The sequence below is a fragment of the Heptranchias perlo genome, chromosome 1, assembly GCF_035084215.1.
Source record: "Heptranchias perlo isolate sHepPer1 chromosome 1, sHepPer1.hap1, whole genome shotgun sequence".
Taxonomy (NCBI): Eukaryota; Metazoa; Chordata; class Chondrichthyes; order Hexanchiformes; family Hexanchidae; genus Heptranchias; species Heptranchias perlo.
In genome coordinates, this window is record NC_090325.1 from 79465747 (window position 1) to 79482502 (window position 16756).

General features: G+C 39.8%; 1 protein-coding gene across 1 annotated transcript in view; it reads left to right on the plus strand.

The window, feature by feature from the left end:
- Nucleotides 1-16756, plus strand: part of LOC137332600 (zeta-sarcoglycan) — a 424722-nt gene that overhangs the window by 362362 nt on the left and 45604 nt on the right. The window contains exon 6 of the mRNA XM_067996589.1: nucleotides 13336-13408. Within this exon, the coding sequence (XP_067852690.1) occupies nucleotides 13336-13408 (73 nt within the window). The remainder of the gene's footprint in view (nucleotides 1-13335; nucleotides 13409-16756) is intronic.

The following is a 16756-nucleotide window of genomic DNA, read 5'->3' on the forward strand; positions in this document are numbered from 1 at the left end:
GTCTTCGAGACACACGACAACGCAAAATCGTCGAGCAGAAGTTGATAGCCAAGTTCCACACCCATGAGGACGGCCTCAACCGGGATCTTGGGTTCATGTCACGCTACACGTAACCCCACCAGCAAAAAGGGGGAAAAAATTTATATGTTTTTTAAAATTCTCTCTCTCTCTCTCTCTGCCATTTTGAGTTTCTTTCTGCCTGCCTGTGTAAAAGACACAATGTATATCGAGTGTACTGGGACGTGCTGTTCTCCGTGACTGGCCTGTTTGAATAACAACGACACCTTTTGATTGGTGTGATGCTGTCCCCACATCGTATAAGATATGCGATTTGAGAACCTTTTCATTCATTCATCTGACGAAGGAGGTAAGCTCCGAAAGCTTGTGATTTTAAAATAAATTTGTTGGACTATAACCTGGTGTTGTAAGATTCCTTACATTTGTCCACCCCAGTCCATCACCGGCATCTCCACATCATTGTTAATATGGAGTAAGTAGATATAAATTGCAAAGAGCATTGTAATTCATATAAAGTTAAGACCAATAATAAAATACGCAACTATCATTATGTATGAGGAATAACATGGATAGTTGAAGCAGACAAGGCAGATTTTGCAAAGAAAAAATCAAAACACATCTTACAGTGTAAATAAAACCTTGCCTCTGTCCGTTATCCTTCCAACTGGAAAAGATGGCCCAGAGTAGTGCTTCTTATGCCTTAGTTCTGCAGTTTTGTTTAATAGTACAGCTCATGGGATTAAAGTCCCAGATTTCATGTTTCTAAATAATTAAAGAGTAACTGTAGGAAACAGGATTGTCACTTATCTCCACTGTCCTGACTCACCTGGGTGAGGAATTAAAATTTTATTTTTGCAATACACTGCCCACCTACAGGATCATCCAGTTGTATTTTTGATATGCTGCTTAAATTACAAAAAGAGGGAGGGGCTGTACCTACATTGATTTACTTTTATATTGTACAAGATAGGTCCAATTGCTAGTTTGTTAACCCCACCCACTTTGGTGGCTATAATTGCTTTACATGACATCTTAAACGGTTATGTGAGAGAGTAGAGTGTGTCTCCTTGATGCTAAGTATTACTTTCAGGGTCATTGGCAGGGCCATCAGATATTCTCCAAAATTTGTCCCAAATTCTGCAGAAATCCTTGGATTCTGCGGGTCAAGTGAAGCACACATAATTTTACTGCAAGCACATTAGGACTGCCAATTATGAGGGAAAATCTCCACTGGTCGCTATTCACGGCAAAACCATAAACGGATTCATTATGCATGCATTTACAATTTTGCTATAAGGAGTGAACCGTGGAAGTCTTATCACTGTGTGTTAATTTTTGATTGCCTGAGACCTTGGAGCTGTTCTATGTTGACTTTTTGCAGGGAGAAGTAAAATAAATTAACCTACTCATTTGCACATATTTTCTTCCCTCTCCCTTCCCTTTATAATACAAAGATGCCTTGACCCATTCTACTCTCACATTGTAACATGGGTTCTGAGGCCAAGAGTGTGATCAGCATCAGTCCCACTGCCTCTCAAGCCCCCACCTCATTGGTGCACAGCAGTGTGAATGTAGGGGTAGAATTTCCGCAATTTCTTTGAGGACATAACGTATAGGGTGGATAAAGGGGAACCAGTGGACGTAGTGTATTTAGACTTCCAGAAGGCATTCGACAAGGTGCCACATAAAAGATTATTGCTCAAGATAAAGAATCACTGGATTGGGGGTAATATTCTGGCATGGGTGGAGGATTGGTTATCTAACAGGAAGCAGAGAGTTGGGATAAATGGTTCATTCTCGGACTGGCAACCAGTAGCCAGTGGTGTTCCGCAGGGGTCGGTGCTGGGTCCTCAACTCTTTACAATCTATATTAACGATTTGGAGGAGGGGACCGAGTGTAACATATCAAAGTTTGCAGATGATACAAAGATGAGAGGGAAAGTAGAGAGTGAGGAGGACATAAAAAACCTACAAGGGGATATAGACAGGCTGGGTGAGTGGGCGGAGATTTGGCAGATGCAATACAATATTGGAAAATGTGAGGTTATGCACTTTGGCAGGAAAAATCAGAGAGCAAGTTATTATCTAAATGGCGAGAAACTGGAAAGTACTGCAGTACAAAGGGATCTGGGGGTCCTAGTGCACGAAAATCAAAAAGTTAGTATGCAGGTGCAGCAGGTGATCAAGAAGGCCAATGGAATGTTGGCTTTTATTGCTAGGGGGATAGAATATAAAAACAGGGCGGTATTGCTGCAGTTATATAAGGTGAGACCGCACCTGGAATACTGCATACAGTTTTGGTCTCCATACTTAAGAAAAGACATACTTGCTCTCGAGGCAGTACAAAGAAGGTTCACTCGGTTAATCCCCGGGATGAGGGGGTGGACTTATGAGGAGAGGTTGAGTAGATTGGGACTCTACTCATTGGAGTTCAGAAGAATGAGAGGCGATCTTATTGAAACATATAAGATTGTGAAGGGGCTTGATCGGGTGGATGCGGTAAGGATGTTCCCAAGGATGGGTGAAACTAGAACGAGGGGGCATAATCTTAGAATAAGGGGCTGCTCTTTCAAAACTGAGATGAGGAGAAACTTCTTCACTCAGAGGGTAGTAGGTCTGTGGAATTTGCTGCCCCAGGAAGCTGTGGAAGCTACATCATTAAATAAATTTAAAGCAGAAATAGACAGTTTCCTAGAAGTGAAGGGAATTAGGGGTTACGGGGAGCGGGCAGGAAATTGGACATGAATTTAGATTTGAGGTTAGGATCAGATCAACCATGATCTTATTGAATGGCGGAGCAGGCTTGAGGGGCCGATTGGCCTACTCCTGCTCCTATTTCTTATGTTCTTATAAATGTTGCCCAGTCTCCCGCCGTATCTTTTGCAGAAACCTCAGAGAAATGGTGTAAACGGATTGAACGTAGCTGGTACACAATTTGTTTAGCCATCCATCACCAGATACGGCTAGACCACATCAAGCGCTACAAGGCCTCATTCTCCTCAGCCAAAATTACCCATTAATCTAAGGTCATCCTGGAGAGCAAAGGTAACTCCTGGCTTCTTTTCTCCACTACCAACCAATTCCTTCAATCCCTCGTCCCTGCCCCCTCTATCCTCATCTCTAACAAGTGCAAAGAACTCATGGACTTCTTTGTCACTAATATTAAGACCATCTGTTCAGATGCTTTCCCCCATTCCACTTGCCCACCAAATCAACCCCTCCAGGCTCCACCCGCCCGAGGGCACTAGCGACTGGTGAGTCGATGCCTCTTGCACTGCCTGATAATCTTGGCCTCCCTGTGTTCTTCTTCCTCCAAGAAACAGTGACAGAAGGGTATTCCCCAAAGAAATCCCATTGCTTGCTTTGTTGAATGGGTGACAGACTAAAACTTGAAGCCCTGAGCACAAGGCAGAAAGGTGATGTTGAAGCAGGGATAATAAATTCTTGTTATGAGGACAGACTTGAAAAACTGGGTCTACTCCATCAGAGCAGAAAAGGATAGAAGGAGATTTAAGAGAGATTTTTAAAACTATGAAAGGTTTTGATAGATTGAATAGCGAAAGACAATTTCCTTTGGTTAGAGAGTCATTGCCGAGGGGTCAATAATTTACAAGAGACTGAGGAAAGAGGTTAGGAGAAATTTATTTAAGCAGAGAGTTGTTCGGGTATGGAATGCCATAGGGAATAGTTGAGGCAGAGATCATTGAAAATTTTAGGGTAAAGTGTATAAACATTTAAAATAGAAGAAGATACAGGGCTATGGTGAGAAAGGAGGGCAGTTGGATTAGTTTAGGATTGCTCGAGCAAATAGCTGTCATAGACATGATGGATCAAATGGCCTCCTTATGTGTTGTAAACATCTATTGTTCTATGAATCTTCAGGGGAAAACAAACAACAATAAATTACTGTGAATGGTTGAAAAGCAAGAGACTTCGAGCACTTCATATTTTCACCCCAGTGCATAAAAACATAAGAACATGAGAAATAGGAGCAGGAGTAGGCCACACGGCCCCTCCAGCCTGCTCCGCCATTCAATCAGATCTTGGCTGACCTTCTACCTCAACTCCACTTTCCCACCCGATCCCCATATCCCTTGATTCCTTTAGTGCCCAAAAATCTATCGACCTCAGTCTTGAATATACTCAATGACTGAGCATCCACAGCCCTCTGGAGTAGAGAATTCCAAAGATTCACAACCCTCTGAGTGAAGAAATTTTTCCTCCTCTCGGTGCTAAATGGCCAATCCCTTATCTTGAGAATATGCCCCCTAGTTCTAGACTCTTCAGCCAGGGGAAACAGCCTCTCAACATCTACCCTGTCAAACCATCTAAGAATTTTATACATTTCAATGAGATCACCTCTCATTCTTCTAAACTCCAAAGAATATTGACCCATTCTACACAGTCTGTCTTCATAGGACAATCTTTTCATCCCAGGAATCAGTCTGGTGAACCTTCATTGCACCCCCTCCAAAGCGAGTATGTCCTTCCTTTGGTAAGGAGACCAAAACTGTGCACAGTACTCCAGGTGTGGTCTCACCAGAGCCCTATATAATTGCAGCAAAACCTCCTTACACTTATACTCCAACCTCCTTGCAATAAAGGCCAACATACCATTTGCCTTCCTAATTGCTTGCTGTACCTGCATGCTAACTTTATGTGATTTATGTATAAGGACATCCAAATCCCTGACTACCAACATTTTTTAGTCTCACAACTTTTAAGAAATATTCTGCTTTTCTATTCTTCCTACCAAATTGGCTAATTTCACATTTTCCCACATTATACTCCATCTGCCATCTACTCACCCACTAACTTAACCTGTCTATATCCCTTTGCAGCCTCTTTGCGTCCTCCTTACAGCTTACTTTCCACCTAGCTTTGTATTGTCAGCAAACTTGTATACATTACACTCAGTCCCTTCATCTGTGCCATTGATATATATTGTAAACAGCTGAGGCCCAAGCACTGATCATTGCGGCACCCCACTAGTTACAACCTGCCAATCCTGAAATGACCTGTTTATTCCTACTGTCTGTTTTCTGTCCATTAACCAATCCTCAATCCATGCTAATAGATTACCCCCAATCCCATGAGTCCTTATCTTGTGTAGCAACCTCTTGTGTAGCATCCTATCGAATGCCTTTTGAAAATCCAAATATATTACATCCACTAGTCCCCCCTTATCTACCCTGCTAGTTATATCCTCAAAAAACTTTCATAGATTTGTTAAACACGATTTCCCTTTCATTTGAATTCTGCCTGCCCACTGATGCCCAACAATGCTGATGCCTCCTATATATGGGCATTCTCAGCAATGAATGGGACAGAGATGCAAATGTCAGGAAATCCAATGTTTAATGGCATCATGCAATTTGAATGTAATTTTACTATTCCTGCCCATCATTGGGCCAGCACTTCCTGTAGCTGCTGTCACTTTCAATGGAAAATTGTCATTGTTGCACCCAGAGACGAGGATTTAATGTCACATGTCTCCACACAATTTTACACCCCAACTCGCTCCAAAATCTGGACATAACAATTCTGAAAACCCAACCCAACAAGTTTAGTGTCAGTGTGAAATAGTTTTTCTTTCGCACTAATTGCCAACTTGTAAATCAGGTGTTAAGGCCCGAATCGACTGTGAAGAAAAACGAAGTGAGTGAGAAACCCTCCTCCAGGGAGTCTCATTATACTGTAAAGAGTCTGGGGGCAGTTTTTGTTTGCCTACACGCTCATTAATACTGAATAACAGGGCGGTGATTTTTAAATAATCTCCTGCTCACTTGTTGCCCAAGGCCCGCCCGACTCGATTTTCAAGGAGGCCTTGAAATGGCTGGCCTGCAGTCTGGCCCACAACAGTTTACAGACGTGTTTAAATATTTAAATCAAGCCCTACATCAGTTGTAGGGCTCTGACGCAATTTCCCTGTAATGTTGGATGGAATGTCTGCCACGCACACTCTGTCCAGTGATATTGGAGGTAGAGCGGCCTAACCAGCGATCCTTGAAGAGACCACCAGACGCCACTCCCAAATGTCGAAAAGAAGACCACGAATGCACTTCCTGACACCACCAAATGCTTCCCACAAACTGCTGGCTGTTCAGTGGCCTCCCCCCTGAGATTTCCCATCCTTCCCCAATCAGGACTAGCAGCTTTCTGATTCCATTCAACGGAAGTTTGACCGTGAAAATTGTTTGGGCCTCACACTAGAGCCACCGGGCAGGCAGTGTGATAACTCTGCCCAACTTCCACCCAATATGCGCTCTAGATGAAACCCAGCCCTCTCATTCTGCTTTGTTTTGGTACCAGGTCAGACTGGACTGTAGCTTCAGGCTGCATTCGCCCCAGAAATGTAGTGTTGATGCAGTCACACTGATGCTACAGTCATACTATAAATGCACATAAAAGACTATTTTGTGCAGTACTTTAGTTAGGTGAAGTAGCATCTATGAGCGGATAGATTGTATATGGTTTGTTGGATTGGGCAGGCTTGATGAGCTGAATGGGCTTTTCCTTTTCCCATTCCATCCTTTCTTATGTTCTTGTGCATTAACACATATCCTGATCTGATAATCACATCGAGATGTGATTAACTTTGATGGGACACAAAGCAAATTCTAACAGTAGGGTACAAACATATGTGGAAGTAGTAGACACTCAAACTCCCATTCACCCCAAATCATTCTCTGCTTAATCTCTGCTGTGATTGATAAATTAATTCTTAAAAGGCTGGATTTGGTTCCTCAGTTACTGACAGCACACATAAAGCTATTCCCTTGGAATCCTTAAAAAGAACACCTCAGCATTTGCTGTTCACGTCTAATTAATACATGGTCGGCTGGGTGCATATTGGTTTGGCTGATGTTTAAATCCTCCATCTATATTTAAATCTGCACTTTTATCATTTGCATAGCAAGCATGCATGGTGGGTACATCAGAAAGCAAATAAATGAAGAACTATATTATAAATGCCAGCATTTTTATCAACAAGGTGCATATTTATGAATGTGCAAGACGCCAATAGTGGACGAGCAATGCAATAGGAAGCCACTTGATGTGATTTCTTCCAGTCTATGAGTCATTCAGACTTCTGTTGATTATTTAGACAAAAAAGGCATACTAAGCAGAAAGAAAAGAAATCAATCAAATCATATCAAGAGTTTGAGTAAATGAGATTTTAAAAATGACTGATTGTGACTCTTCACATATATGCACTTTGATACGGTATAAAGTTCTTAAGTAGATGATGCAAGTGTATGGCAAGTTCACAAAACAGTGAATATATTTATTTGCATATGTATCAAACATAAAGAAAGCATTCGGTCTTTTGAAAATTTGGATTCATAAAAATTGAAGCAGCTTGAATGATGGTCTACCATATCACTTCACTAAACCTATACTAATTTATTAAATATTTAATCATTAGCTTACTGTTCTGATTAGGCAAATGATAGGAAGGAGAAAGGAGTGTGAAGTGATCACTGTCTTGTTTTTGTTAATAATTAATAAATCCATAAATGCCACCTTTACAAAATGTACAAACATACATGTTTAATTAGGAATATCAGAGTAATGGTAATGGCAGTTAGATATAATTTGTATACTTAAGTTATGTTGAATGGAAAATCAACTTCCTTACAATTAAATTATTAAGCACTGCTTTTTGAAACTCAGACTATGTCACCACACTGTGATTTGGGATAATGATACTGTCCAAATATGTAAATAATAAGTTTCTTGGCAAATAGGCTTGAACCTGAGATGAGGTTTACCAAGTACTGAAAAAGGAATCTTGAGTTGATGTGTCAGCTCAATGTTGGCATGTTCCTAGTATAGTTAACTAGTATTGGTTAACTATTCTTAAGGACAATTAGAGATGGGCAATAAATGCCAGCCTTGCTAGCGATGCCCACATCCCAAGAATGATTTTTTTTAAAATTGGTGATCATATTTACATTAAAGGCACACCCTGATACATAACTTAACTGTACAAGGAGGGGACTGTGCTGCACAATAAAATGTCACCAATATAGCCATGGTTAGATATATACACATTTTTTTTCAATAATATAATAATCTCACTGAGTTTAGAATGTAGAGATTGTGCATTTTTCCTATTCTGTTGAATAGGAAGAAACTGCATAAATTTGTCTTGCTTGTTTATTGAGAACTACAAACATGAAAAGCACGTGTTGAGAAAGAGCGAGTTGTGCAATGAGGTCATATTTACAGGCACAAATTATTTCAGGAGAAACTTGACCTTCCTTTATAACTTAAAAAAATTATAAAATTTTATGATTGATGTTTGTACTTCTGTGGTCACTAATGAATTGTGCCATATACACTGTTTTATGGTTTGATAAAGTTCCATATGTGAGTCTTTTAAAGGTGATGAAGGCTTATAAGATTAATGGCAATTAGCTAGACGCTGATGATAAATCAAAAGCTCTGGCTGGGCTTAGTGACCCGTAAGTCCTGTTTCCTTTATGCTGTTTGTTACAATTTTGGATATTTTAAAGAACTTTTTTCTCTCTCAATGAAGCAGTTTCCGTTAGCAGACTTGGTTGCCTTTGATCCAGAAGTTATATTTTTATTGACAATCTGGCCTTTGCAGGTGCAGAATTATTTGATCGTAGGTCTAACTGACTTGCAGTAATCCATGTACTTCATTTACTGTAGCTTGCACTATTTACCTCTCCTTTCAAAATGGTGGAATATTAAATACAGACCAGAATTTTTACAGACTTGAGCAACAAAAATATTTATTTACATTTAAATGGATATATGAAGCACAAAAGAATTTAACAAATATTATAGAGTATGAAGGTTAAATGTTAATATGGTGAAGAAAATTTACAATGGATTAGTTATCCTTTTTGAGAAAGTCTTTGGAAAACAACACATTTTTTGGACAACTTTGGCTGACATATGCTGAAGCCCATCAGCATGCTTAAGAGTCTCCAAACCAAGTTACTGGGAAATCCAAAAAGGTATAGTTTCACAATACAGAATGCACACTCTTTCCCGGTAGGGACACATTCCATTTTCCTAAATTCAGAGAGCTATGTGCACGTTGCACAGCTAAGGCTTAGGGACTGCAAGTATACCCAGTATAACAGTTCTGCCCACCAGCACAGAACACTGTTAAGCTTTCCACTGTTTGTCTAACCAGAACCACGCAAACTGTTAGGGTACTGGCTTGCAGGGTTATCTGGAGCCAAGTGGGAAGACTCTCAGTTCCCAGTGATAAGTCTACACCTCCAGGTTCCATTAGTGAGCCAGGCTGGCTGATTATTCATCAACAGTGCCCTGGAGTATTCTAGACCTGTCTGGTCCAGGTACTGGATTACTGAGTCTGTCACAGGGAGTTGACTTGATTCCAATCTTCCATCACTAGGTGTATCATCTTGGAGCCAACTCAACCCAATGAAAGATAGTCACAAGTTGGTCATTAGACAACTCAAAAGTGGAGGTTTGAATCTTTCTAGACAGACATCAGATTCCAGGAGCTCCTCAAGAGCAGAAAACTGGGAAACACAATTCACCGTAAAATGTGGGAGTTTGTTGCCACCATCTTCCTAGCCACAGCATGGTCATATACCATACCTCATCAAACAGTGGATCCACCACAAACAATTGGTGCCTTGTGCTAGCTGGTATGCTGCTCGTAAGGAGCTCCTGAAACCTGCTGCCCACCTAGCAAGGGTTCAAATCTACACTTGTCAGTTGTCTCATAACCAATTCATGACTAACTTCTTTGGAGGGAAGATAAGGGGAATTTCTTTGTTGTTGAGGTGGCTCCAGATGACAACGAGGTGTGGAGCTTCAGCAGGATTTGTTTGCCTCTCTCAACCCAATCAAGGACTTGCTGCAATTATATAGGGCTCTGGTGAGACCACACCTGGAGTATTGTGTACAGTTTTGGTCTACTTGCCTTAGAGGAGGTGCAACAAAGGTTCACTAGATTGATTCCTGGGATGAGAGGGTTGTCCTTTGAGAAGAGATTGAGTGGAATGGGCCTTTCCTATCTGGAGTTTAGAAGAATGAGAGGTGATCTCATTGAAAGATATAAGTTTCTGAGAGAGCTTGACAGGGTAGATGCTGAGAGGCAGTTTCCCCTGGCTGGAGAGTCTAGAACTAGGGAGCATTGTCTCAACATAAGGGGTCAGCCATTTAGGACCGAGATGAGGAAAAATTATTTCACTCAGAGTGTTGTGAATCTTTGGAATTTTCTAACCTAGAGGGCTGTGGGTGCTCAGTCGTTAAGTATATTATGACTGAGATTGATGGATATTTGGACACAAGAGAATCAAGGGATATGGGGATAGGGCGGGTAAGTGGAGTTGAGGTCGAAGATCAGCCATGAACTTATTGAATGGCGGGGCAGGCTTGAGGGGCCGTATGGCCTACTCCTGCTCCTATTTCTTATGCTCTTATGTTCTTATGGTGTGTACTGAGCCCTGGATATATGAGTTTATAATCTTATATCTGGCTCTTGAGTAATGCCTTTCAGGAGTTATCATACTGAGACTTAGCAACAGATTTTCCTCTTCCTGCACCTGGGGATATTGGATCATCTGGGCATGGTAAATAAAGGAAAATTGGGCAGGGAGGAACATGAACCCATAATGATGCCTTCTGTCCATTTGATCAGGTGCAGAGGGATCTGGATAAACTGGGAAGTTAGGCTGAGAAATGACAAATAAAAAATAGTGATGACAAGTGTAAAATTATGTGACTAGAGATATCGAATAAATATTACTAAATGGTGTTTATAAAATTATTTTGCTATTTTAATGGAGGTGTTAATACATTTATTTTCAATGATCACATTTCATACAAATGTGTTAATCTGCTCATAACTAACATTGTATAGAGCAACTTCAACATACATGTTTCCTAACTCTTTCCGCAGACTTATGTGGTATCAGTTGGTGATTTCAGTTCTTCTGCTTCATGAAACTCTGATTTTGAAGTTTCAAAAGTCAAAATTGAATCGTAATATTACATGACTATTTCTTGCTATGCTTCCTCTTTCAGCTGCATAGCCAATATTAAATGTTATTCCTTGATCAGCCAACTTGAGTTCTGCAGGAGTCAGAAAATTTCCTTTTTTTTTCTTCTTTGTTCCTTTTACACACATAAATACTGCACACAACATTCTGTTGAGAACTGATCAAATCCATTTAAACTCTTACAGGTTTATTGATGTAAATTTATATTAATTTATTAAACTGTAAAATATTACATTTTAATAAGGATGTGTACAATATGATTATTTTACTTCTGCAGTACATTTTCTTAAAAAATAAGCCAGTCGCTGATATTTTCAGCTGCCACCATTAAGGGTAGGCTGTTCTATTGATTTAGCATCAACTTGTCTGAAATCAGTACAAGGATTTCAGGGTGGATCACTTGATATTCCATTCGAACAATATATTTGCACAGCACTCTGCAGTGATTTGTCATTTCTTAGCCCCATCATTTTCAATGGGGAAATCTGCTTGTAGAATTCCTGTATGGCTGACTTACATGAGAGAAAACATATTTGTTTTATTAAGGTTAACTCAAATTGAACGTCAAGAATATATTTGAAAATCATTAACATAGAGTTGAATTAAAATTAATGAGGATATATTGCCTAGATTTTAGTCTACTTTGCTCTAAAATAAAGGGTTTGAAGCAGTAACCAATCACTGTTGTACCAAGTTCTGATTGAGAAAATATTAATATCTACAGTTGTAAACTATGCATTAATTTCCATTATAATCTTCTTAATCAAATGCTGTAAATATAATGTTGTGAATTTCCATTTAGGACTAGCAACTGACAATACAAACATAATCAGGGTTTTGTCTGTTTCTAAGTAGGAACAAGAGATATAACTTGTGCCTACTGATGAGTCACCAATTTTATTGTATTGTCATTAAGTTGCACTGTCCATCTTGGTTGAATAACATTTTTTAACTGGTTGTGTGAAGTATATATTTTTAACTTTTGTAGTCTCAGTAAACAGAATTTTCAGTAAATTTGCAGTGCTAAATAATATGGAATAGCCCAAAAGGTCAGGGACAAGCAATCTCAGCAGTTAAGTCAGGATCCTGCCCACTGACTCCAGTGAGCTTTCTGGGGTGAGGGAGTGGTTCGTTACTTAGACTACAAATGGCAGGCACCCACACCATTAGGAGCACCTGCCAGGGGGACACCCCAGAAAGTCTGGTGGAGGATTGCCAGGACTGGGTAGATTTTAACTTTTGGGCGGTGAACCTATACATGTCATAGGACCACAATTTGCAAGTTAAAGGCGGTCTACCGACTGAAACAGGCAGCACTTCGGCCACCCACCAGTAGGCCCATGTAAAAATGGCAGTAGCCAGAGTGTGGGCGATACCAGCACAGTAAGTCTATTGATCCCATTTTGAGGCAGTTAAGGCCCCACTAATGATGATTTTAGCAAGTTAAAATTGGCACCAGGTAGCCCAGCAGCCTCACTACCACACACCCCCCCGCTGTTGTAAAAGGGCTCATTTAAAAATTATTAAAGAAAAATCTGGCTGTGTATTCTTTGGGCTGCCTGATATTGTGGTGCCCTGGAGCCAAAGAGCTGCAACCTACCAACTATACGGCAATGAGGTCCGGCCCTCAAAATAGACTTGCCGTCAGCACCATCAGGCAGCTGGCCAGTGCGCTCCGCTGGACTGCCATCCGATAGTTAAAGTGTACCCCTTATCCTCAACCATTTACAGCCCTTCACTCCAAGACAGCTGCTAGCATCAACACTTATCTGTGGCTCTCAAGCCCACATTCTTACACTTTGAAGAGCAACAGAAATAATTACATACTTCAAACTGGAAAAAGATAATTGAGCTGCACGCTGAGGAAAATTCTTGTCTCTTATGAAAGTTATTGATGACTTCACATGAATTCAATGTTATCACGTCACTTTATTTATCGTCAGTAGCAGATCAGTAATGTTCACCTAATTATATTTTCAGAACCAGCATGTTTAACACTCAATTTCATAGTTTTAGGTTTGAATGATTTTGGTGGACACGTGCTGAGAACTGAAGTTCTGAGACAGGTTTTGCAGTTTTATCAATAAAAAAATAAATAAGTTGCTTCCATCACTATGCTATGGTAATAAAAGCAACAGGTCAACCAAGATTCTCACAATGAAATGTATGAAAAGATGGATTTTGCCAGATCACTAGATCAGAGTGCATATGACTATTTCCACCTTATTTTTTTTTCTCATAAGATATGTGGTTATTGGCTGGTGCTTGAATTATGATTTCCCTTATGTTTCTCCCACAGGTCCAGAAGGTGCAGTATTTGGACAGTCAGTGGAAACACCTCACATCAGAGCTGAATCCTCACAAGAACTCAAGTAAGTAAATAACTTGGACATTTTTGGCAATCTTTGATTTGACTAAATGCTGCTTGTTTAAATCTTCATCTCACATACAGCTGATTCACAGAACAGTCAGGATGAGCATTTGGGATAGCCTTCCTACATTAAAACAGTGACTTCACTTCAAAAATACTTAATTGGCTGTAAAGCGCTTTGGGACGTCCTGAGGTCATGAAAGGCGGTATAGAAATGCAAGTCTTTCTTTTAACAGGGACTTTGCAATCACAGGTTTAAAACTTCAGATTCTCCAGTTCCAAAATTCAAATTTAACATTTTAGTGGCTGAATAGGAAGATCTCTCAGTACCCTATCAGGGACTCAGTTGATACTGCCTGTGCACACCCAGATACCCACCCTAACTAGACTGTCAAGAATTGGATGAATAGCACCCAGATCTACCCATGGGCACCACTAAAGTACTGCAGGAAATTAATACTTAACCACTAAACCACTATGGATAATCCGCACACCCATTAGAAACCACTGAAAACAAATGACCCAATAAAATGCAAAATCCAAACTTTATTTCCTCACACTTATCGACATGAAATTAGATCTGCCAGCTGTTTTCCTACTCGGCTAACCATTCTGTGCTATCTTGAAATCTTTTACAGTCCTCCTAACTGCCCAACCTTCTCCTTTTATGTTATCAGTAAATTTAGAGATTGTGTTTCCTATACTGAAGTCCAATTCATCTATATATACCGAGAATAAAAGTGACTAACTTCTGAGGCACATCACTTCCAGCTCTTCTCTAATCTGAGCAACACTCATTTTCCCTAACTCTTTGTCTGCTGTTTGCCAAACACTTTTCTATCCACGCGGCTTCATTTCCTGATCTAGCCGCATTACGCCTGAATTTTTCTAACGAACCTCTTGAGAGATACATTATCGAATGTCCTCTGAAAATCTATATACACTGCATCTACTGCATTCTTTTGGTCACTTCTTCAAATAACTCTCGTAAATTTGTCACACATGACTTGCCTATAACAAATCCATGTCTACTCACTTTCATTAACCAATGCATTTCCTAAATGGTCATTAATTATGTTTCAAGTTATGGATTGTAAGGGGCTCATTTTAAGTTTCGGCGGTGGTGGAAAATAGACGGTAGCAGATCGGCTGCCGTTATGAACTAGCCTGAATTTTCTTTCCATTAACTTCAACGAACTGAGTATAGAGCGGCCACACCAGTGATCCTTAAAGGGTCACTCCAAAAAAAAGTTGTCTGAAAGCTTTTTACATGATTTTTGTGGAACCAGGAGGAACATGATTACTCCTCCTGGCCTGACAAAAATCTTCCTACCCATTGCCAGATTTTCCGTGGCCCCTCCCCCTACTTTAATGAGCTGGATATCCTCTCCCAATCAGTGAGCTGCCTGTCAGTGCCCATTCAGCATTAGCAGCTCGTTGATTCTATTATAATGAAGCCCGACCACAAAAATGGATTGGGGCTCTCACAAACATCAATGGGCTGGTGAGGAGATGGATCTCTCACTCAGTACTAGCCTGATGTACGCTGGATACCAAATTCAACCCCAAGATGTCTCTATTCTACATTGGAAGTGGCAATTGCATTTGAGTGCCAATATTTTAAGTAATCAATACTCTATGAATGTCTGTTGATCTAATACAATTATGAGAGATACAGTCATCTAGTGCCTTTTGTTTTAGTAGAACTTCACTGGGGTTTGGATTATATTTTTTGGGAAGCCTGTTTACCTGAGAGTCAGTTTTCAGCTTTCTAACCAGCAGCAAAACTCTATGTTTAAGATTGTGTCAACCAGCAGAGGAGCTGGGCAGTGGCATGTTTCACAATGTAAGAGTGAGCTTCTGTTTTAAAGTCTATAGAGGTAGATTTTCAACTTGGTTATCAAGGGTTATGGAGCAAAGGTGGGTAAATGGTGTTGAGGTACAAATCAGCCATGATCTAATTGAATGGCGGAACAGGCTTGAAGGGCTGAATGGCCTACTCCGGTTCCTATGTTTAATATTGCACACTGCTTCACTACCTTTCTATTTCCTACATCCATTTATCACTGAAATGGTCCTGGTTTAATTCTCTAATTCCTTGGTAACAAAGTAGAATGTGCCCATATTCCACATATCACTGTTCATTTGATTTACAATGTCACCTGGAGATCTGTGACGTATGCCTTTAATCTTGGATGAGGGCTCCAATTTCTTATCACAATTGAAACCACTAATTAAAGTACCATTGAAAAGGAGTGATACTTACCAGTGCATCATGTATGTCCCAAGTCATTAAGATCTATGCACATATCTGAAGCCAAAATGAACAAACCTGATATTATTGGGAATATATTCTGTTGCCAAAATGTTTGCAGGTTCAACATTTTCCTCTTTATTTTTATTCTTTTTATTAGATCTGGTGCTGATAGGGATATAATTCTCTATTTTTAAACTACTGAGCAAAATAAGGATTTTTGAAAATGTTCTAACATCTGTTAAGGGAGTCCTCTGCTGTTTGAGATGGAGGAAGCTTCTAATTCCCTTACGCATTGAGATCTACTCATCAGGCACCTTGCAGTCTGTAGCATTTGAAAGGTCTCAAGCTTACAGTCTGAAACAGTAGGGAACTCACATTGCAGATGTTGGAAACTACAGAAGGTGTTCCAAAATTATTAATACTTACTGTGAATTATTTGATAACATTTGTTTTTTTTTCCCCAAAAGACACTACTATATTGTACATGCAATTTTATTTTCAAATTAACTAACTTCATAAAGATATCTACAAGATGTTTTGAATTAAACTTGAATGCACAGTAGGACTTGAATGGCAATTTAGACATATGTGCTTAGGGCACAGAATCCAAAATCAATGGATAAAGCAGCAGTTGCTCTGTAAGTGTTGTACTTGAATGTAAGCTTCACTCAAACTTGTTTTTTTTTTAACAAACCGAAGTATTGCTGCTTAACTCATAACATTTTATAGTGTTATTATTGTTAATCAAATCAGAATTATTCTTTTGATCTTCCAGTCTGGTACCAAACTTTGTACCAAAGGAACTTATGTGATTTGGCCAACTATAGCAATACAGTCAAGATATTTCTTTATTTGAGAGTACTAGTTATAAACAGAGGTGAAATTCATTATCTTTCATTTCAAATTATCAACTTCAAACCCCATGAATGTTATACTTTCCACTGACAATCTTGTATGGAAAAGAATGCTACCACTACCCCACTCGTACAAACAAAAATATCAAACTAAAAGATCCTGCACATTCAGATGAGGATTGTCACCACTTTGTACCAGAATATAAATACTCTCGTTGAGCAGCTCAGCACCATCTAG